Here is a 23,710-nt window from a genome sequence, read left to right on the forward strand (position 1 = left end):
AAAGCCAGAGACTGAAGTTCACTTCCCGGTGAAAACTAAAGCTTTTCACCCAGGAAATGCGTGTTCCTTAGGAGTTTTTTAATCCAAAACACAATCTTTTTCCTAATCTGAACTAGTCATTTTGGTGCCTAACCTTAACTTTTGCAAAACGCTAATATTTTGTGGACTAAACTTAACCGTAATGTCCGACAAAACGACCGGCATTTCACGGTGCTTTGTACCTGGCTCAAAGACACCTATTTTCGGATAACTGAACCACCAACTACCACGGATTCAACAGAAGTCTGTAGCCAGCGTCACAAAGCTCTGTAGTGGCTTAAACAACTAGCAACTGCCGCTCTGCGTCATAGAGCTCGTAGCCAGCCAGCATCACGTGACCACCCAGTGTCACGTAACCACCCAGGGCTCTCCTAGTTTCGTAGGATATTATATGTCTTGGTGTGCATGCATTTTCGTATATCATACGGACTTGTTCATGAGAATGCGTTGAACATTTATAATTTGCCACATGGATAACTGATATCAGACGCAAAAGAAGGGCAGAACTTTATTGCCGTGTTTATGCTGTAATATCATTAGTGCAATATCTTTGTGAATCGGACCTTGAGACGGGACAGATAATGGTTGCAAGAGATGCACAGTTCATGGTGCTATCAGCGGCCGCAGAACAATCTTTGTGATTTCGCCCATAAGAGTCTACAGCCCTGCTACAGTGCTTTGTGGTTAATGCTTGCATCAGCATGCTAACATGGTATTATGTTTCACATGTTCTCTATTTTAGTTCAGTGTGCTAACTAGCACTAAACACAAAGTACAGCTGAGGCTGATAAAGTCATTTGTTTTGCAGATACTGTATTTGGTCAAGTACAGGAAATAATAAAAATTTTGACCTGATAAAGGGGTCAGATAAAAAGTCAGGAGATCACCAAAACACACAAAAACAAACACACACACACACGCACACACACACACACACACACACACACACACACACACACACACACACACACACACACACACACACACCTCATCTACAAAAACTTACATTAAAATATACATACAAATTAAAGCAGCTAACATTATAGTAAAGGCTGCTTAAAGGTCCAATATGTAATATATTTAGTGTAATAAATCCAAAAATGAACCCAATGCATCATCAAATATGAAGGAAACATGCTAAGTTGAAATACAATGCTAATGCCAGTATTTTCTTCTTTTGAAATTTCTGTTCCGTGACGGAATTTCTGTTTGTGTTTTGGCCTGTGTGTTGTTATCAACTGCCCAGTTTGACAGCCAGGCCGGGTTGCCACATATTAGGGGTGGTAATCACCAGAGGCCTCACGATACAATATCATCACAATACTTATGTCATGATACGATATTATTGCGATTTTAAACATATCGCTATATTCTGCGATATACTGCAATTTATTACCTTTTTTCCAACTTCAAATTTTTCCCAGTTTCAAATTATGTACCCAAATGAAAACATCTGTTTTATCTAAAAAGATACATTTCTCTGTTTGTTCATCTCACTTCAATTTTATTGCTGCAAAATGGGATTGTCAAGCAGACAAACTGACCAACACATATATAATTAAAGATCGATACTTGCCGTTTGTGTATCGATACAGTATTGCCACGGAAAATATTGTGATACTATACTGTATTGATTTTTTCCCCCACCCCTACCAGATATACCTGTAAAAATGTAAATCCAGCGTGCTACAGCTGTAACGTTAGTACAGCCATGAAAGCGGCAAACAAACGAACAGGATAAACGGAGAAAGATTCTACGCGCCCTAAAAAAAACCTGGCATGTTTCTAACAGTTGCGTGACCAGAGACGTAACAAACCCCTGGTCAATATTGGAGATGTATTTAAAGATGGAGACAGCTTAGAGCCCAAAAGCAGATTTGGCTTATTTCCTCCTGAACAGGTAAGCATTAGCTTCAGGCTAATTTATCACAGCTACTAGGGATGGGCATTTTACGTCATTTCAACATTTGTGTACTCACGTTAAATTATATAGCTAGAGTACCAGAGTTAGTTACTCGCAAAAACAATTGAGACACAGCCAGTAAAGTGATCCCGACTGGTCCTGGCTAGTCCTGCCTAACGCCGCCATGCTAACCCTGCTAACTGCTAACGTTACTGGGAGACCAGGCAAGCAGCCCATGGCTGTTTACAAAGTGTAGTTCACTGGCTGACAATGTAGCGGCCCCTTAGATTTATTGATCAAGACGCAGAGTTTCAAAAGGGTGTCGATTTATTTCTTCCTCTCAACGAGCACGATGCACCATAAGCACCATGAACACCGTGAAAACTACAGAATAAAACAGAAGAAATACAAAATGCGGTAGCACTTTATAATAACTATCCATAATTCATCATTTATTAAGCATTAGTTAATTATTAGTTAATGGTTTGTTCATTATTACTTATTAATTGTTCATACATAGTTCATCATGAGTAAAGTATTTGTTCACACAATTATAAATGGTTTGTTCATAGTAAATAAGCCTATTAGTTGATGTTTTTTTTCATCATTATTAATTAATTGTTCTTACATAATTCATCATCAGTAAAGCATTTATTCACATAGTTATAAATGGTTTGTTCATAGTAAATAAGCCTATCTTAACAAATAATGAAACAACCATTTGGATATGAAATCATTTTCCCATTATAAACCAGTTACTAACTATTGCTAAATGCTTTGTTCATCATTTGTAAAGCACTGCTCCTATGTTAATTCTCATGAATGAAGCATTTGTATACACACTCATAAATGATTTGTTCATAGTAAATAAGGCTCTTGGAAGTTATGTTCATAAATAGAAGTTTGACACTTTCTAAGTATTGCAAAAACCATTAGTAAATTAAATAATTTTCCCTTTATAAACTATCTACAAACTAGTAGTAATTTATTTGTTTATCATTTGTAAATGCAGTTAGTAAATGGTTGGTCCATAGTAAGTAAGCCCATGTAAAATGTTTATCAGTATATTTTTTAATAATTCCTACATGATGCATTAACCATTTGTAAATTAAGTAATTTTACCATTATCAACTAGGTACTCAGGAACGTAAACGGTTGTTTATAACTAGGAAGTTAATGATTAACAGACTATCTAGACCTACATTTGTTCATGTCTTAAATAAAATGTTGATGATTTAGAAAAAGGCCTAAACTAATAGCTGGGGTGTTAACACATCTGTTACAAATACTTACCAATAATATAATCCATGATTAACTCATGAGTTACTACTGGTTAGTTAGGTATACTGTGTGAGCCCATCTAAAGTGAGTACTTTCTTTGCTTTACAAACCATATATAAATGAGTTCCAAAGACTAACAGATGTATTGTTCTATTTGGACATGCCTTCAGAAATATGCCTACGGATAGTTAGTGTTAATACATCTTTAACAAGCACTTACCAACACATCAATCCATGATTAACTCATGAGTTACTACTGATTAGTTGACTACATGATGTGAGCCCATCTAAAGTGAGGACTTTATATATATTTATAGATTTATAAATGAGTTGCAAAGGCTAGCAGATACAACAAAAACACAAGTAAAAAAAGTATTTGTAACCCTTATTACGATGTAGTAAGAATGTACATTTATGAAATAGCTCGTAGTAGTGTTATGTAGTTGATATCAATGTGAATTTGGACCAGAACCAGAAGAAAACTAGATTGTTAAGAGCCAGAGAATTGAACATCAATAAAGAGACTAGGAAACCAGGATAAAGTTTGAGAAGTTTATTAATATACACAGAAACAAGGCATACACATATACAGCTAAAACACAGGTATGAAAAATAACAACTAAAATAATAAAGTGCGCTCATAAAATAAACCCTTTTCAGTTCTATGAGCTCAATTGTTCTTTGATGACAAGAGTTCAGAGATGTTCAACGTTGGGGCCCATATGAGTTTGTTTTCTGTTTGTCCTACCACCATGAAGAAGGAATCCAGGGCAATCCGTATAAGTTCTGAGTCTTGATCCTGTAGCTCGCCACCCAGCCCACTGAACTGGGAATCTGGGAAATTTATTTTTTGTATAAAGGTTACCTATTAATATAAATGTACTTTTGATACCTGAAAGGGATTTATATACTTTTGATACTTAAGAGAAGAAATTTAAGAACGGTTGTACAAACTGAACAGAGATTTAGATATTTCAGTAGGGGTTAACTGAAATATCACCTCATTTTATTTTCATTGTAGCCTAAGCAATTGATTTTATTACTGAATAGTAATTGAGAGAACTGATTTGGTCTTATCTACAGGTGGAGGAGGTGGAGATTAGAGAAGCGCTACGCACGGGAGGTCCGGTCCACAGAGGGATATTGGATCACATTGATTCTTCAGATCCCAGAGTCTTCCAAGGGTTACAGATTCCCAGTTCAGTGGGCTGGGTGGCGAGCTACAGGATCAAGACTCAGAACTTATACGGATTGCCCTGGATTCCTTCTTCATGGTGGTAGGACAAACAGAAACCAAACTCATATGGGCCCCAACGTTGAACATCTCTGAACTCTTGTCATCAAAGAACAATTGAGCTCATAGAACTGAAAAGGGTTTATTTTATGAGCGCACTTTATTATTTTAGTTGTTATTTTTCATACCTGTGTTTTATCTGTATATGTGTATGCCATGTTTCTGTGTATATTAATACAATTCTCAAACTTTATCCTGGTTTCCTAGTCTCTTTATTGATGTTCAATTCTCTGGCTCTTAACAATCTAGTTTTCTTCTGGTTCTGGTCCAAATTCACATTGATATCAACTACATAACACTACTACGAGCTATTTCATAAATGTACATTCTTACTACATCGTAATAAGGGTTACAAATACTTGTTTTACTTGTGTCTCTGTTGTATCTGCTAGCCTTTGCAACTCATTTATAAATGCTTTGTAAAGCATAGCAAGTCCTCACTTTAGATGGGCTCACATCATGTAGTCAACTAATCAGTAGTAACTCCTGAGTTAATCATGGATTGATGTGTTGGTAAGTGCTTGTTAAAGATGCATTAACACTAACTATCCATAGGCATATTTCTGAAGCCATGTTCAAATAGAATACATGTGTGTCCAGGTTCTGTTAGCCTTTGGACCTCATTTATAAATGCTTTGTAAAGCATAGAAAGTGCTCAATTTAGATGGGCTCACACAGTATACTTAACTAACCAGTAGTAACTCATGAGTTAATCATGGATTACATTATTGGTAAGTATTTATAACAGATGTGTTAACACCCAAGCTATTAGTTTAGGCCTTTTTCTAAATCATAACATTTTATTTAAGACATGAACAAATGTAGGTCTAGATAGTCTGTTAATCATTAACTTCCTAGTTATAAACAACCGTTTACGTTCCTGAGTACCTAGTTGATAATGGTAAAATTACTTAATTTACAAATGGTTAATGCATCATGTAGGAATTATTAAAAAATATACTGATAAACATTTTACATGGGCTTACTTACTATGGACCAACCATTTACTAACTGCATTTACAAATGCTTTACTGATTAGAATGAATGTAGAAACTATGCTTTACAAATGATAAACAAATAAATTACTACTAGTTTGTAGATAGTTTATAAAGGGAAAATTATTTAATTTACTAATGGTTTTTGCAATACTTAGAAAGTGTCAAACTTCTATTTATGAACATAACTTTCAAGAGCCTTATTTACTATGAACAAACCATTTATGAGTGCGTATACAAATGCTTCATTCATGAGAATTAACATAAGAGCAGTGCTTTACAAATGATGAACAAAGCATTTAGCAATAGTTAGTAACTGGTTTATAATGGGAAAATTATTTCATATCCAAATGGTTGTTTCATTATTTGTTAAGTATAAATCATGTACTTACAAACATATTTTTCAAGACAGGCTTATTTACTATGAACAAACGATTTATAACTATGTGAATACATGCTTTACTGATGATGAATTATGTAAGAACAATTAATTAATAATGATAAAAAAACATTAACTAATAGGCTTATTTACTATGAACAAACCATTTATAATTGTGTGAACAAATACTTTACTCATGATGAACTATGTATGAACAATTAATAAGTAATAATGAACAAACCATTAACTAATAGTTAAAGGTCCAATATGTAATATTTGTACTGTAATAAATCCAAAAATGACACCAATGCCTCATCAGATATTAAGGAAACATGTTAAACTGAAATACTATCTTTTCTGACAACAATGCTAATTTCAGTATTTTTTCTTTTTGAAATTTACATTCCGTGACGGAATTTATGTTTATGTTTTGATCTGTGTGTTGTTATCAACGGCCCAGTTTGACAGCCAGGCCGGGTTGCCAGATATACCTGTAAAAACGTAAACTCAGCACGCTACAGCTGTAACGGTAGTACAGCCATGAAAGCAGCAAACAAACGAACAGGATCAACGGAGATAGATTCTACATGACATAAAAAAAAGAAAACAGCATGTTTCTAACAGTTGCGTGACCAGAGACGTAACAACCCCCTGGTAAATATTGGAGATGTATTTGAAAGATGGAGACAGCTTAGAGCCCAAAAGGACGCAGAGTTGGCTTATTTTCTCCTGAACCGGTAAGCATTAGCTCCACGCTAATTTATCACAGCTACTAGGGATGGGCATTTTTTGTCATTTCAACATTTGTGTACTCACATTGAATTATATAGCTAGAGTAACCGAGTTGGTTACTCGCAAAAACAATAGAGACATAGCCAGTAAAGTGATCCCGACTGGTCCTGGCTAACGCCGCCATGCTAACCCTGCTAACTGTTAACGTTACCGGGAAGCCCATGGCTGTTTACAGCGTGTAGCCTCTTGAGCGTCTGGAGCCGACAACGGTGAGTTATTTTAAGCCACGAGAGGAGGGCTGTAAATCGGAAAGAGGGGACTAAGACTTTGCAGTGTGTTTAGCTATTGTTGCCGTAATTCTAAGCCAATGAAGTGTGTTCCGTCGGCAAGGTAGTGGTATTTTTAGCGTTTCGTATTGTAATTCTAAGCCGAGGAAGTGTGCCTGACTGGCGTGTGGAGAGGACAGTGAGGTTGTTGTGTTTTTAGCGGTTCATACTGTAATTTTAAGCCGAAAAAGTGTGTCTGTTAGTTGGTTACAGAGCTCCACGTGAGCACGGGCTTTTATGACTGTCAATATAGCCAGCATCTAACGTTAGCTACTCGGCTGTGTTGTGGAGTAATGTCTGGCTATGTGAGACTAGCATTTACCGTTAGCTACTCCGCTGTGCTGTGGAGTAATGTCTGGCTATGTGAGAAAAGCGTCCAGCTACATTGTTGTGAATGCTGCGGTCTCAGCCTGGCAACCCCCGTGAACTTTGAGTCTGGGCAGGAGGGGGCGGGGGAGACGACTCTCCAGTATTTTGAATTGGTAGTGCAGTAACTATTTTAACCGCTAGCTGCCAGTATTACACACAATATTACATATTGCACCTTTAACTAATGCTTAATAAATGATGAATTATGGATAGTTATTATAAAGTGCTACCAAATTGCTTCCATGTATTTTCACAAATAATTCGCACATAAATCATGTTCACATATTAATCATGTTTACACCCAATACAAATCATTTTAACTAATAACCAATATGAAATATGAAATTAAATGTTTTTAAGCTATTATGACAAATAAATATCACATGCTTCTTTTAAATTAAATACAATATATTATAATTGTTCACAGAAATAATATATTGCTTTTATCTTGATGACATGTGCAATTAACCCATAAACAAATGAAGTAATGACATGCTCTTTTCCTTAAACAAAATCCCTTCTGATAATAATATACTCCACACATTTTTCCTTCATACCTCATTCCGCTCTCCAAGGGCGCTAATCAAAGAGTTTCCGCCATCAGCTAGCATGCTCTCTAGCTCGACACACCCTCACAGTTCGGCGCGCTTAGAAATAACAGGTACGTACAATACAAAAATAATAAAGTAAATTACAACGTAAACTCTTTCTTTACAGGATTCAAATGGATGAACACGATAAATAACTTTAGTTTTTACCGTTCCTCCGACGATGCGTGAGCACCACATTGAGAAGAGAGAGTAGCAGGAAGTTTAGCATTACAAAAACATCAGAAGAAGAAAATGGCGCTTTTCAAAATAAAAGCAGAACAGACCACAAGGTGGCACTGTAGAACTACAATGTCTTGTTAACACATAAATATAATACTGTTTAGGAGAATATTAATGCAATTTATCAGACATTTACAGACAAGGGTGAGTTATCTTAAGCCATGAGAGGGGGGCTGTAAATCGGGTAGAGAGGACTGTGAGTTTGCAGCGCGTTTAGCGATTGTTGCCGTAATTCTAAGCCAATGAAGTGTGTTCAGTCGGCAAGGTAGCGGTATTTTTAGCGGTTCCTATGGTAATTCTAAGCCGAGGAAGTGTGCCTGTCTGGCGTGTGGAGAGGACGGTGAGGTTGTGGGGTTTTTTACAGTTCCTACTGTAATTCTAAACCAAAAAGGTGTGTCTGTCAGTTGGGTACAGAGCTCCGCGTGAGCACGGGCTTTTATGACTGTCAATATAGCCAGCATCTAACGTTAGCTACTCCTCTGTGCTGTGAAGTAACGTCTGGCTATGTGAGACAATCGTCTAGCAACATTGTTGTGGATGCTGCGGTCTCAGCCTGGCTACCTCCGTGAACTTCAAGTCTGGGGAGGAGGGGGCGGGGGAAACGACTCTCTCCAGTATTTTGAATTTGTACTGCAGTAACTTTTTTAAACACTAGCTGTCAGTATTACATATTGCACCTTTAACAGATCCTTTGCTTGACATTCAAAATATTCACTTTTTTAGAATAGACAGAAATAATTCAGCAATTTAGAGCAGAGCCGAAAAAACAATTAGTTATGTGAACACAAGCACTATGCGAAATAATTCAATGATAATACTGCTTTTTAATTTTCTATTGTGGCATGAGAGCAAAATATTTTCCAAAGTCTGTTGCTTATTTGTAAAGCAGAACTGTAGCAGCAGATGGGGGTGACGGATGTAGAGATCTTCCAAGAGTCCTTTTTCCAAAACGGGATCAAGTTTGACAATCTTGAAATGTCACTGTTTAGTGAAGTGATCATTGAGTCACTAATGATGAAGAGGCTTAGTGTGTTGCCATAATTGATGTGTGTCCATTTTCTGGGTGACCCTTTCTACAGTTATTTGTTTAAAGGAATTGACAAAACAGATGGGGAGGAAATCTATCCCCATCTGTGTAGAACAAATAAATATTTTATAAATTATGTGTGAGTGATCGTGACAAAAATAACAAAACGTGGAGTTATCAGTAGATGTTTCTGGGGTTTGTGTGGCTTTTCATTGGTCTTTGTGAGAATGAATGTCGTACTGAGTGTGTGAAACTGGTAGGAAGAAGAGAAAAGTAAAAATGAAGCAGTGTGCTGACTCTATGGACAGGAAAAAGGCAAGACTGAAGGAAGTGTTTCCTCAGACAATTTGAATTACTGTCTGCCTCTGGACAAAACTGGCACAGTATCTTTTAATCATCAGCAGAACGGTAGCACACAACAATGTGACTGAAGTTGGATCAGCTGGAAGTAACCGTCGCTGATGCTTTTTTTTATTTTTCTTTAATTGAATGTTTCCCTAAAAATGTCCCTGAAAATTAAATCCACTTTGAGTCAAAGCATGATAAGAGAGCTTATTATTCTTTCAGAATAATTATATGCAGACCAAATGCATCTAGGATGATGAAAGTTTTAGTGGGGGGGGGGGGGAATCACAAAAACATTCAAATTGAATGGAATCACAGCATCGTCTACCCATCTCATCAATTATATAACAGGTCTTCTTATACCGCATGAGTCACATTTGATCCCCTTAGTCTGGATAGGTGCTTGACAGTACAGTAGTTCTACCCTACTGCTGGAAATGGGATACAGTAAAAATGGATGCTAGAGGAGATATGATCATAACCAACTAACTGAAATCAACAAAACACTGTGTGATGGCAGTTTCTGTAAGCCTTTAAAGCATCACAATCAGCCATAATGTGAGGGTGAGCGGTGGTCGACAAAAGAGACTGAAAGTGATGTATCTGATAAAGAATAGAGGTGCATTTACTGAGCCTGTAATGACTGCCCTAATAAAGACATCAGCATTTTTAAATGGAGAGGAAGACAAGATAGCTTGAATGAATTTTCCTTATATACTCAGATTCAAAAGCTGGATAAAGAGCCAAGTGCATAAAAACAGCCGCTACAGCAGTAACGTTGCAGCCAGAGGGCTTGAGATCACATGTGCTTCTTAGCTGCACGGTACTTCCTGTGCTCTGATCAACCTGATCTCACAGAATTCCGTGAAATGAACACGGCCCCTTAACTCAAAATCGGTGGCAGGGCCCGGCATCATTAAAGAATCGACGCACAGGCTGACATTTGCATTTGAAACTGATAGTACCAACGAGCAAGGTCACTGTTGAAGCTACAACGTCAATGATGAAGGGGGGACTGAGGGGCTTTATTTTCCGAGCTCCCCATTCAACAGGAAATAGTTGTTGTTTGTACAAACCGTGCACACTGAAAAAGATAAAAGAGGAGCAAATAAAGATGGTGAAATGTTTGCTGCATGTGCATAACGATAACTGTGTATTATGTTGCGTATTACAGCTTGTGCATATGTGCATAATAACATGTTATGCAACAAATTTATTGTCAAGATGTTCTCACTTCATACAAGCAGACATGACATCTGTGAAGCACCAACCTAAATTATGGTTTCACTGCCAGGAACTCAGTTATGTAAACCCGGCATCACATCACTTCACAACGTTATGGCCTCATACAGGGCACAATACTAAAAGGCAGAGACTAAACTAAACAACAATGCAGAGCAATTGACACCCACTCGTTTCTCTCACACACAAACAGTTTTTTTTCTTCTTTTGGCTCTGCAAACTTCTATCTTTGGTTCAGAAACAAAAATGAAAATGTGTCCCTGAAACCAAACAAAAAAGAAACCACTGTATCCAAAGACCAGTAGCTGTTCAACGCTTTACAAAGTCAAATGGTTCACGAAAACAGGACAGCACACAGGCTCCTATGGTAGCTATAGATGCTACACCTGCGAGCTGAGGTTATAAGGGCTCATTCAATATTAAGGGAGAAGTTTAGAAGTACATTCAAACTGCACCATTCAACTATTTCTAGCCAGAACATTTGAAAAAGAAACACGGATTCAATCTTGCTAAGAAAGCGCACGGAACTGTGTGAGCACAGACTTAAACAGCAGCTCGTCTTAAGTCCTACCTGATCTTGCTGCTGAGCTGCTTTCACTGGCCCGTTCGCGTCTTTTCCAGAAGTCATGATGGTAAATAAAGAGGGGAGAGAGGAAGGAGGGACGAAGAAGAAGAGCGCACGTCGGCGTCCGCTGTTGACAGGTGCAGAATGATGAAGCGGAGATGCAGACAGAGAGAGACAGCGAGAGACAGAGAGAGAGAGAGAGAGAGAGAGAGAGAGAGAGAGAGAGAGAGAGAGAGAGAGAGAGGCGTACAAAGTGTTCAAGGATTCAAGTGATTAGCCAGAGTAATGAAGAGACCGTGGGTGCATACAGCGCAGGGTTCAGCTGATGTAGGAAACTGTGGACGGCTGCGATGTGGGAGGTTTGGTTTGACTTTCATAGTGGTATTGTCATCATCCACAGCTCAATGGGCTCCTAAAACTCACACCTACAGCCTTTTTGCCCTATTTAGAACTGAGACGCACTTATTTGGACAATCGACAGCATAATTAAACATCCTTTAAGCAGTAAAAAAAAACAAAAAATGCAACTGAGTGCTATCAAGATCTTTTTTCATCATTATCTTATAAGAATGTGTAGGTATATTACATTTTTACATCAACGTGAAACTACAATAATTACACAAAAATAGAAGCTGCAAAAGAAGCAAAAATGTAAGTGAAATTAATTTAACAATATTTAGCAGTTCCAGGTGGTGCAAAAGTCTTCTCAGCAGTCCAATCTGAAACTGCAACCATTTACATTTCTGCTTGTTTTTTTTCTGCCCTCTCCACTGTAATATAAAGAAGCTCAAGGTTTTGTCCTTCCACCTGGACCTACAGTATATTTAGTTGCAGGCGCCACTTTCCTCTGCTCAGCTCCAAGCTCGCAGCAACTGGTAATATGGAGATCTGTCAGTTCGGATCAGATCACAGTGGGCACTCATTACTGGCAAGTCCATTACACAGGAAATGGAAACAGGAATCAATGCAAGAAGAACAAAATACTTTCGGGTATCAGTGGATTTCTTTTCGATGATGGTTTTTAGTATTATCTTGCTTAATTCATGACTGACACTGCTCTGTGCATTGCAGTTTAGGGTGAAGGAAAGATTTGCATATCAATACCCATAAAAATCATATTCAGTCCACTATATTTTATGCCAATGCTGCTGTATTGTCTGCCAATAAAACAAAGGGCTGCTGCTGCTGGCCTAGCTCTTGAGAAGCAGTGCTACCGTCCTCCCACATAGAGCAGAAATAGTTCCAGTTGCTTTGTGCTGTAACTCTCTCACCGCGTGTCACATCTCTGTGCACACACAATCCACATTCTTGTTAGCACAGCTTGTCTGCCTATTTGTGCTGCACGCACATGCACACACATGCACACACACATACACACGAAGCCCTCTCGTTCTGAAGAGAGCTTTTCTTCAGAATGCACAGTCACAGAACTCCTGGCCTTTTGAACCAGTCATCTGTTGGAGGGAAGGAACTGAACAATCTCAGATGAGAAAGAAATAATCTCTGTTATGTGAGTGAACGGCAGAGAGAAGAATGTGTTTGGCATCAGTACGAGGAAAAGATGTCCTTTGCATTGCAGTGCCTTTATTAACATCTTAAGGAGGTAATTCTTGTTTTCACAGACAGCATAGTGATAGCATTCTATCTCAGCCACTTGCAGATCTAATAATGAACAGGAATTAACAAAGCAGACTCTGAAGATGCTGCAGAATTCATTTCTCCATATCTTACTCATATTTTTAATCTTTCAATTATGTCAGGTAGATTTCCGAAAGATCTGAAGCTTGCTAGGGTTGTTCCTCTATATAAAAAAGGGAGCAAATTAGAAGAGGGTAATTATAGACCAATTTCGATTTTGGGAGTTGTTTCAAAAGTCTTGGAGAAAATAATACAAGAGCAAATACATAATTACATTAGTAATTCTGATTTGTTTTATGATTTACAATCTGGTTTTAGAACATCTTATTCTACGGATACGTGTTTATTATATCTAACAGATTATTTAAGAAGAGAGATTGATTTGGGTAAACTTTGTGGCCTGGTATTGCTAGACCTCCAGAAAGCATTTGACACCGTTGACCATCAGATCTTGCTGATTAAACTAAAAGCCCTAGCTTTTAACAGTATGGCATGTAATTGGATTCGATCATATTTGACTGAAAGGCATCAAAGAGTTGATATTAACTGCACTCTATCTGAGGCAAGAGAAATAACGTGTGGGGTGCCACAGGGTAGTGTCCTGGGTCCATTAGAATTTCTCATATATATCAACGATATGAAATCTGCTTACAATTGTAATCTTTCATGTTCATGTTGGCTCTTCTGAACTTAAGAAATTAAAATGGCTGACAGTTGAAAACAGGGTGAGACAGTAGGAACTAAGATTAACGAGAAAGATTTTGTATAAGAATGAGCCAAGGTATTTTAAAGATTATTTCAAGCTTATTAGAAACTCTCATAGCTACTCAACTAGAGGTAGTACCACAGACATAGTTCCGTGTAGATTTAAGACCTGTTCTGGGCAAAATACTTTTTTGTACATGGCGGCAATGGAATGGAACAAACTCCCAGTAGAGATTAAGTTAAGCCAGTCAGATCGTTGTTTTAATCGAGCATGTGGTGAATGGTTGTTAAATGTTAATTAGATTCGATTTTATTTATTATTCTGATGTATATATTTGTATTTATTTGTATTTGGATATGGTTGAGTGTACACAAGGTGCTTTTTAGTCAGCTGTAGCTTGCCTGGACATCTTTATCAGACTACAACGAGGACCACAATGGAAATAAGTTTGTAACTTTCTTGTGTTATCCTCAACAGTTCTGTTAAATGTGCAATGTCACTGTGATGGCATCTTGTTATGCATTTATTTCTGTTACTGTCTAATAAATCAAATCAAATAAAAAAAAAAATAAAAAACTTCAAAGTAAAATTGTCCATTTGTCTTAAATTCACAAGTGTGTGTAATGGTTATCATAATGGATACAGTAAATCACGAAACCTTTTGATTGCTCAGGAAACAGGAAATGTGCATTCTAGCTTATTGTCAGATCACACCATCCTTACTTACTTACTTTGAAATTATGAACATGAAGACATGAAGTCCTGCCACATTCCTAGTCATTAGTCAAAGGTATATTAAATGTTATCAGGCCAGGTTGCGCAAGGAAAAATACCAATTTGATTATAATTACATTATGGAGGATTTTGTTCTTCTTCTTTGTCGAAAGGTTCCTTCAGTTTGTTAAAAACGTCTGTGCTCTCATGTTCTGAACATCACCATCACTGTTAGCGTAACAAGTGTAACTACGAGCTCAATCTAAGATATTTATTTTTAAGAAATACATCTATCTTTATAATTCATTTTTTAATAATTTAAAAAGTAGTTACTTGCAGAGATGCCCTACATACAGACACCCATGTAAGTACAGATGCACCAATCCATTGTGCCAGGTCGGTATCTGCCCCAATAACAGATATTATTAAGCAAAGCTGGTGTTGCCGTGACAGACTGATCTAGATCGAATACAGTTTCTTCATCAATACAATTAAAAATAATCCATATTTTCCATTGTCAGTTACATTCATTCAGTCACTAGGGGACACTTACTCAGTTTTTATTGTCACAACAATCCCTGTCCTCGTGATAATTCCCTTGCGGTGAGGTATACAGATTAAAATTTTGGGAAAACGAGAGCACTGGTATTGGATCAGATATCCTGAGCTGAGGTACTGAAATCAGTATCAGAGAGAAAAAGTCAGATGTGTGCATCACTACCTGTAAATATAGCATAATAATTATACACCCTACCTGTAAATATAGTTTAATAATTATACACCCATGGAATAGCACAATCAAAATAACAGAGAATTAACAGTAACACAAAAAGATTATAGGTAAGACAATGCAGCATATCCCATCACCAACAGTGGTCTCAACTCTAATTAGCCCAATTCTGTGGTGCCTCCGAGCATTACAGGGTCAAGATCAAAGGGGAAAAAGAAAGGAAGAATAGAAAGAAATGATTGAATAGAAAGAAAACAAACAAACAGATAACCAAATAGAAAGAAATATAGAAGAAATAAGCTGGATGCAAAGATAACATTTCCCAATGTTGCAGATGAAACACATTTTGGTGGCAGGACGATTCTGACAGTGGACTTTAAAAAGGCCATACAGTGTACCAAACAACATTTGGTATGCTGTCACTGCACAGATCCACGCATGGCCTGAGGGAGCTGCATGGCAAGCTCACTGTCAGGACTCATTTCAGCACCACTGCTGTGGACAGCTCCACTGACACATGAGCAGCAAGCCTTTCACCAAAATACATTCAAATAATTGAATTTGGATATAAAGCATGTGTAATTGGGTCTGTTCTGTATTGATAGCACAGTAAATAAGAACAACAGTCTATAAATCAAATGAATGTCATAATTTAAGATCAAAGTTTAATCCTAAAATGCGTGACAGTCTCTCTCCTCTCCCTATTATCTGTTCAAACATATATTGTATGTGCTTCCATCGTCCATCCAGTCGCTTAGTGACAGATTACACTCACCTCACCACCAGAGAATGTGAGCTCCTGGCAATTAGCCGCACAGAAATTTGAACAAATTAGAGGTGAAAGGCAACAGGACAGCATTTACAAGATAAACACTGCATTAAACAAAAAGCAAACATGGGGAGCACTTACGAGTCCAGCCAAGCTCTAATAAACAAGCGAGGGGTTCAACAATTGATCATTACAACACATTACACATCGGTTCCTGGAAACAACAACAAAAAAGGAAACAACAGACAATCAGGTGTAATTGGAGAAGTAAAAGAAAATGCAGCCATGTGGGTTCAGAGCGAGCGAGCAGAGCCTTTGCTGTTCTCCTTTAAACCACATTTTTATCAGCTAATTGACATAATTTTCATTTATATCATGTTTTATCATTCAGTGGTTTATGTGCTGCCTGAGACAGCATCTCTAGGCAGCCCTGTCAAATAAATCCAAAGCCCTCTAACAAGCACTTTGCACCAAGCAATGAATGTGCAGTGTTGCTGAAGTTATCGACAGCGTCTTTTGTTATTTCTTTCTGTCTAGGAGACTAACAATAAACAACGTGAAAGTCTTCAACTGCATACTAGCTCCCCCCAGTGATCACTAGTTGCCTGACATCTTTATGCTGGCCAAAAATAAATAAATATTCCTCAAATTTCTCTCAGGACAATTTCTCTTTTAATTGTTTTTACACCAGGGCTTGTGTTTATTTTATTACAAAAACACAGACACAGATTAGAGTTTATTAAGAAGAAATGAACGTGTAGGTTGGTGGGGACCATGCAGTTAATAAAAATGCAAATCATTCAAATCAATCAAACAGGAAAGGTTTTCTTTTATGAAGGAGATTGTGGTTAGAGAATATAAAAGTCTGAATCCTCGACCAGCTCTGCCTGAAGTCGTGGCCATCAGTCTGTCAGTTCAGACTGATGATAAAGAGATAAAACGATAAAGAGTACAAGAGAAATGAGGACACCTAACAAAGGCCTGGACAGTTTTGTTTGATAACCAATCATTATCAGCCGCGCTCTCTCACACAGCCACAGTGACTTCAAACCACCAACGCCAGGCAACACACTATTATCCACCATGTTTTTGTATAAATGCATCCCTGAGGCACATTATCGCTACAATGATAAATATATCATCATTGATGATAAACATAATATCATCAACACCTGTGCAATCTAATGAAATGCACCTGTGCAAAGCTTATAATTTTCACATTTAGTCTAAACGGTGTGTAGTTTTTGCTTTTGTAGTGGTGTTTCAGGAACCCATTTTTTTTAATTTGACTTCTAATGGTAATAATATGGTAATATCATGCACTGACAGTCAGCATGTTCGACCTTTTCCATTTATAGTATTTAGTGTATTTCATACTTAGCAGGGAACACCTCTTAGCAGAGCTACAATTGAGGACACTAAAGTCATTTCCTCAGCATTTTGTCTGGGATTTTAGGGATTTTAGCAGCCTAGGACAACTACACACTACGATTTTAAGTATTCAGCTTTTCCCCACCAACTTCATTACTGGCAGTTTGGAGAAGGCTCCGAACCAGCATTAAACCATGTTGTGTCGAAATGTAAAACATGGACAGAATATATAATTAAGCAGTTTAAAGTTAGAATCCTTGGCATATTTCTGCGATACTTATCCAATGTATTTACATTCCGCAATAATTTTTCCAGATTGTAGTTTTATTTGGTAATGACGGAGTCCGCCATTCCCTAATTAATAAACATGAAGGGGCTTTTATTGTGAAGCAGCTACCGGAGACACAACGTATTTGTCATTGTGGTTAGTGCTAACCACGCTTTTTTAGCAAAAACATTGCAAAAAGTAATGAAATAGTCAGAAGCAGCCACAGTGAACTGTTAGCTAAAGAGCTGCAGGCAACAGGCTGCACACCTCCAACTCCTCAGCGAGGTAACCAACTTTACTGTGCCATGCTGTTGTGTGGAAAACTACTGGACTTTATTAAAATAACGTAAATTTGTGTGGTTGGACTGTAAGCAAACACGTTAGTTGCTTTTGTGTTGTATTTCTGACAAAGAACCTGTTTAATTAATTAAACTGCATGTCACGTTAAACTTGAGGGATTACAACTTTAAATAAATAAAACATGACAAAAACAAAATCATTAAAACTTTGTACACTAAAGTTTCTGAAGGGAGAGGTATGTACTAGGGTATGTGTTAGGGGGACTTGGACCTCAGCATTTGAAATACATTGGCTACAGCTCTACCTCTCATACAGCATACCACTAAAATGATGCAAATGAAACTGTGGAATATTAATAAATGAAACTAAAACAGCATGACTGTAATTTTAAATTGTTCTCGTGCAAAATGCCAATACAATCCTATCAATCAACAATTGCTGCTGATTTAGGAACAAGCTGTTTCCATTCAGCCGTGCTGCCTACAGTCAGTCCAGCCAAGTCAATCATCAGTCACGTCCCTTTCACCCTCTGGCCCGCCGTGACACCTTCCCCTTCAGCTGTCCAACTAGCAGCACACCCGCCTCACAGAGTGTAAACACTGCTGCATGCATCTCCACTCCCCGTCTGCTGAGCTGTGGCTGTAAATCACAGGTTAAGGATAGAGCCGGTGTGTGGGACACGCTTCAGAGTTCATCACAGATCATTACTGTACTTCAAGGTAATCAATTGGACCCTGACAAAACATGCCTACGTGTGTTGCAGAAAGACAAAAGGCAGAGAAGTTTTCAGATTGCAGGCAAAGGTAGGTTTTCACTGTCTGGACGTTACGGAGGGGTAATTACCAAGTCTACAAGTCTTTAATCAGACTAATTATTGTTCTTTTACCAATAAAGTACTTTCAGGGGGAAACAACTAATGTACCACACACACACACACACACACATGCATGCACGCACGCGCGCGCGCACACACACACACACACACACACACACACACACACACACACACACCAGTGGTCACCTTGCTCGTTAAGTAATAACAACAGAAGGTAGTTGGTTCACATTACTCAATGACACAAAGCGTGTTTTTTGTATTACATACTGTACATCCTTACTTCTTTTTTCTCTCCCTTTGACTATTATTACCTCTCCCTTTCACTCTCTCTCCCCTCTATGTCTTTCACACAAGAAGCCAAACCACTAGCCCAGACATACACACACTAAATAATGTAAGCCAAACATGCCCGCTACCTGTTCTTTTTTGTGCTCTTTTGTTTGGTCAGTTCCCCCCTTTGTCTTGTACTGTGTCATGTGTCTTCACATTGATTATTTGTATTGCATAAGACTTGAAACAATGCTGATTACTTTCAAATCTAAGCCAAAGACCCACCTTTTTACAATGGCTTTTAATAACTTTCTATGTTTGTATTATGTTTGCATTTTCTTTTCTTTTCTTTTCTTTTCTTTTTTTGGTTTACACTGTGCTTTTGCCTCTTTTCTGTTATTCATTTATTATCTATTTCTCTTTTTATTCTACATCCCGTTATAAATTCGCCTTGCTTTGCCTATAAACAAAATAGCTAAAACAAAAAGTACTGACATGTATTTCTCCAATTGGCTACTGAATTCTATATGATGTAAACGAGGCAATTACTCCCATCGCCAACCTGATTCCCAGCTGATGATAAAAAAGTCAAGTTTCAAATCTTGCAAGGAAGTGGGGCATTTCTAAAGATAAGATATTCATTTTTAATATAACATTTTCCATGTAAATTATAATTTCTTGTCAGGAATTTTCTTATCATGATTAATAAAGGAAATACATTCACATTAGTATTTGAGTTGCATTGGGTAAAGACCCTTTGCACAGAATATTTTTATTATTCAAACAGCATTGTATAATGTCTGTAGAAAAAAAGAGACCACTGAGGATGAAATTGATTTTTTTTGTAATGTTTCTTTTTTTCAGTTTCACATTGCTTCCTCTGACTGACTCAGGCTCATGACTGTTGTTCTTTATGCTCTACAGTCTGTGTTGCCCTGTGCCGTATGTGGTAACCCAAAATATTCGCTCCTGTGAACCCTAAACAACAACATCCCACTAGCTCTCCACTAACTGCACTCACAAATTCTCTCCTGAGGAAAAAGATTATCTTGATTGAACCACACGCCACAGAGCAGCACCAAGAGGCTTCTCAGTGAATGTCTTCAAACTCAAACAAAAATAAAAGATCCATACAGATCATTGTCTGATAAAAATAACAGCCTTGGGGACCAAAATGGGACTCTTTCGAGGGAAAAGCGCACGTTTGGAGAAAATAACTGTGAGGGAAACAGTATTACAATGCTAACGTTGCCAAAAATGGAGGCTCACAGTGGGGTCCTAGTTTGATCTCCACAGTAAATCTCAGCAGTCCATTTATAGGACATCCAAACTCACAACCCTTCATTTAATCCTAGTGTTACAATAGGTTCCAAGGAACATATACACATTTACTCTGTGGTCTGAAAACGAGGCTCAAAACCCAACACTGCCACAATGTAGGCCGCAATATTTTCAGGATAATTCTGTCTCGAAAACGTAGAAGACAGGCAAGATCTAAAAGAGTCTTAATGCTTACACGACTTACAAGTTTTATGGGTCATTATAGAACTATGAAGATCATTATTTAATTGTACAAGGGCTCAGGAGAGAGAGAGAGAGAGAGAGAGAGAGAGAGAGAGAGAGAGAGAGAGAGAAAATCTGCAGCCATGACAGTGACTGATCCTTTAAGCCAACACTTGAAATACTTGAATTATTTTCTCTTTTATTAGGTTTGACTGGCTTGGGTTTATACTTTGTTCAGGTAACATGCAACACTAGGTTAGCACCAGTTAGCACATACAGTTATCAGAGTATGTAACACTCACACCTCATCACCCGCCACTGATTTCACACTTCATGCCTTGCTTATTTTGAATTATTCTTAAAGACCACCTCCAGAAATGTTTTAAGACATACAAAAATACTTTGCCTTAAACAATAATTTATACCCCTTTAACCTCTATATGGAGGCTTCAAGTTTCAACATCACCCTTGTGTTAGTCTCACTTTGCCATCATTTGCCTTCATAGCGCTGGGGAGGAGGAACTGGCTAGGCCACACAGCATTCTGGGATGGGAGAAAAACATGCTCCGGTTTATTGGCATTTCTTTAAACCAAATTGTCATGGGCGCCGCTAAGCAGAGCCACGATGCCGCTGCCAAATTGCTTCTGGAAGGAACTTGTTTTGGTGGAACATGTGTACGTTCAAAAGGTTGTTTTAGTCGTGCAACAGAAAACTGAGATTGGACAGATAGTCTAGCTAGCTGTCTGGATTTACCCTGCAGAGATCTGAGGAGCAGTTATAGTCCTCATAAATCGACCTGAGTTTAGAATCCCAACACAAAGAAAGCAGAAGGTAACAGACATCCTGCCAAAAAGAGAGACATCTGGAGGAATTTCCGGCGGCACAGGAGCAAATCCCGGAAGTGGAACGTCTTGGATATAGACTACACTTGTGTAGGTTGCATATCGGACTACAATTGGCTTCCAAGCTAGTAATATCACAACACTCAACTCAAATTTAAGGTAAGCACAAAGAAGCTTTCTCTCCTTGGCAGATAAATGCGAAAACAGCCTTGTAGTCTCTGCACATAAATCATTCTGCACAGTAAAGGTCAAACATCCAAGGGAAGAGACAATAAGCAAAACAGGAGTGGAGGGGGACTTTTCATTTGTCACAGTTGTTTCCGTGTTAAGTAATTAAGTAATTTTATGATTATCACAGTTTTTTTAAAAGGTATTTGGGACAAACTTGATGCCATAGGGATCCTAACCTAATGTATGGTTACAGAAACCCTAAAAGAATGTCTGAGTGTCTCTCATGATTTGATTCCATCAAAGTGTCTTTTGAAGAGTAATATACAATATAATATACAACAACACCAAAAGGCGCCTTTATGCAACTGTGGTTAAAAAGAAATTAAGCAAACACAAGTTGAGTGCAGCTCTACTAAGTGAATATGACTGAGATAATAAAAGACAACAGAAAATTATGTCAACAAGGACACAGTAAAGTTGCTCATTAAGTATGGCACTTGGGCATATATATATAGAAAGAGAGGAGCTTGGTGAGTCAGCATGCATTTAAAGAGCATTAACCCATCTGCTGCTCAAGTTCTCGTAAAACAGAGTTACGAGCCTCATGAACTTTATGTGTTCTCATCAACGGCTTGCAAGAGGGTCGTAAAATGAAAAGAAGAACAAAGTTTAGAGTTAACACTGCATTTTGGCAAGTTGTTATGCAAATTTGTTTGAGATAAAGCACAGTCACAGGGGCAATAAACAAGGAATTAGCAGCAGCGTGCGTTGTATATTCAGATCAGGGAGTTACAAATCATCAAATAAACCATAGACCAAGGTGTAAAAAAATATAATAAAAAAAGCGATTCAGGGGCTCCAAATGAAGTGATAATGAATCACATACAAGCATAGGAAAATTAATATATCAGTGCTGTTCTATTCTTCTTAAGAATGGATTAGTAGAGACACTGAGGGGAGTGCTTAAAAGCTAATTAGAAGCATCTAAATGATAACTCAATCCCCGTCTCAACTCCTCCAAACCATACAACGATATAGGTTGTTGTTTATTCCTACCCTGTCATACGACCCATACAAGCATCTCATAAATTAGCGCCCCTAGAGGTGGCAGGAAATACCATTTTCGGTCCTTGTATCTAAACCAGCGATGTAACGGTCACAGATTTAAACCCGTCGTTAACGTTGTGAAACAGTCACAGTTTGGTTAAGTTTAGGTAAAGAAACTACTTGCTTATGTTTAGGCACCAACAGTACTTAGTTAAGTTTAGACAAAGATCATGGTTTGGGTTAAAATCATCATCTAATTTGTAATGAGACATTTAACTCAAAACCATATATCAATTTCATGCACTAAGAAAAAGCCCGTTGATTCCCAAAGTGATATAATTATCTTATCTTATTATTAGCAGTAGGTGTAGTAGTAATAATAAGTATTATCAGTAGTGTTCTTGAAACATAGAAAATATGAAAATATTGTGACAGCTTGTACACCATCAGCTCTCTGCTAGAGCTCATCCTCTCAGGGGATTTGGATGCAGTTTTGAAACACTCATGTCAAACTCGTATCATGTCAAAACAAAAAACAATAAGCATATTTTAGGCATCAAGGCAGCCACAAGGACAAAACCCCCAGGATACCCAGCTAGATCAGTATCAGCTGCTAAGCTGTAGCCTGAGTCTATTAAAACCAGACAGTGTCTCAATGTTGCCTTGTACTCCTTGTGTGACGCTGATAGCATCAAGTAAAACATCTTTCCCTGCTGAGCTCCAAAGTGTCTACCAACACCAAGATACATGTATTACTATTTCATAATGAATGGATCACACTTGCACTGAAAAAAACCTTAATATTTGTAAACAAATCAGTTGATATTTGTTGTACTTTTATTAAAGTCACAGTGAAACGACAGTGGCTGGGGTTAAGAGAGAGATTTAAATCAAATATTTTAAATTTGATTGGTTTGCAAAAAAAACATTGCCTTGGCTAATGTAGCAGATGTAGCATGCTGCGCGATGCAGAGATGTGGAGACGTATGATTGTTCACCTCCACACACAACTCTTTCACCCCTGTTGTTAGCGCCTGAGGACAAGGATTAAATGGATAAAGTAGACCTCAACGGTCAAGGTTGGTTTTATATGGTTAATTAATAAATCAAATCCAAATTTGATTGGATACATTTTTGTAACTGCCCCCCAAGTTCAAGATGAGTCATCAAAAAGATGGTAAATCTTTACTTCACACTTTACAGGAAGAGAAAATAGAG

General features: G+C 37.8%; 1 protein-coding gene across 2 annotated transcripts in view; it reads right to left on the reverse strand.

Annotated features, from left to right (window-relative positions):
• LOC114565297 (dipeptidyl aminopeptidase-like protein 6) overlaps positions 1-23,710 on the reverse strand; it is a 74,387-nt gene that overhangs the window by 38,839 nt on the left and 11,838 nt on the right. The window contains exon 1 of one of the 2 annotated variants that reach the window (XM_028593252.1): positions 11,334-11,483. The exons of the other annotated variant lie outside the window; for it this stretch is intronic. Coding sequence (XP_028449053.1) covers positions 11,334-11,390 — 57 coding nt within the window. The 5' untranslated portion in view covers positions 11,391-11,483. Of the gene's footprint in view, positions 1-11,333; positions 11,484-23,710 lie in introns of those variants that run through there. 2 annotated transcript variants of the gene reach the window in all.

This window comes from Perca flavescens, chromosome 12 (genome assembly GCF_004354835.1).
Source record: "Perca flavescens isolate YP-PL-M2 chromosome 12, PFLA_1.0, whole genome shotgun sequence".
In the NCBI taxonomy this organism is placed as follows: Eukaryota; Metazoa; Chordata; class Actinopteri; order Perciformes; family Percidae; genus Perca; species Perca flavescens.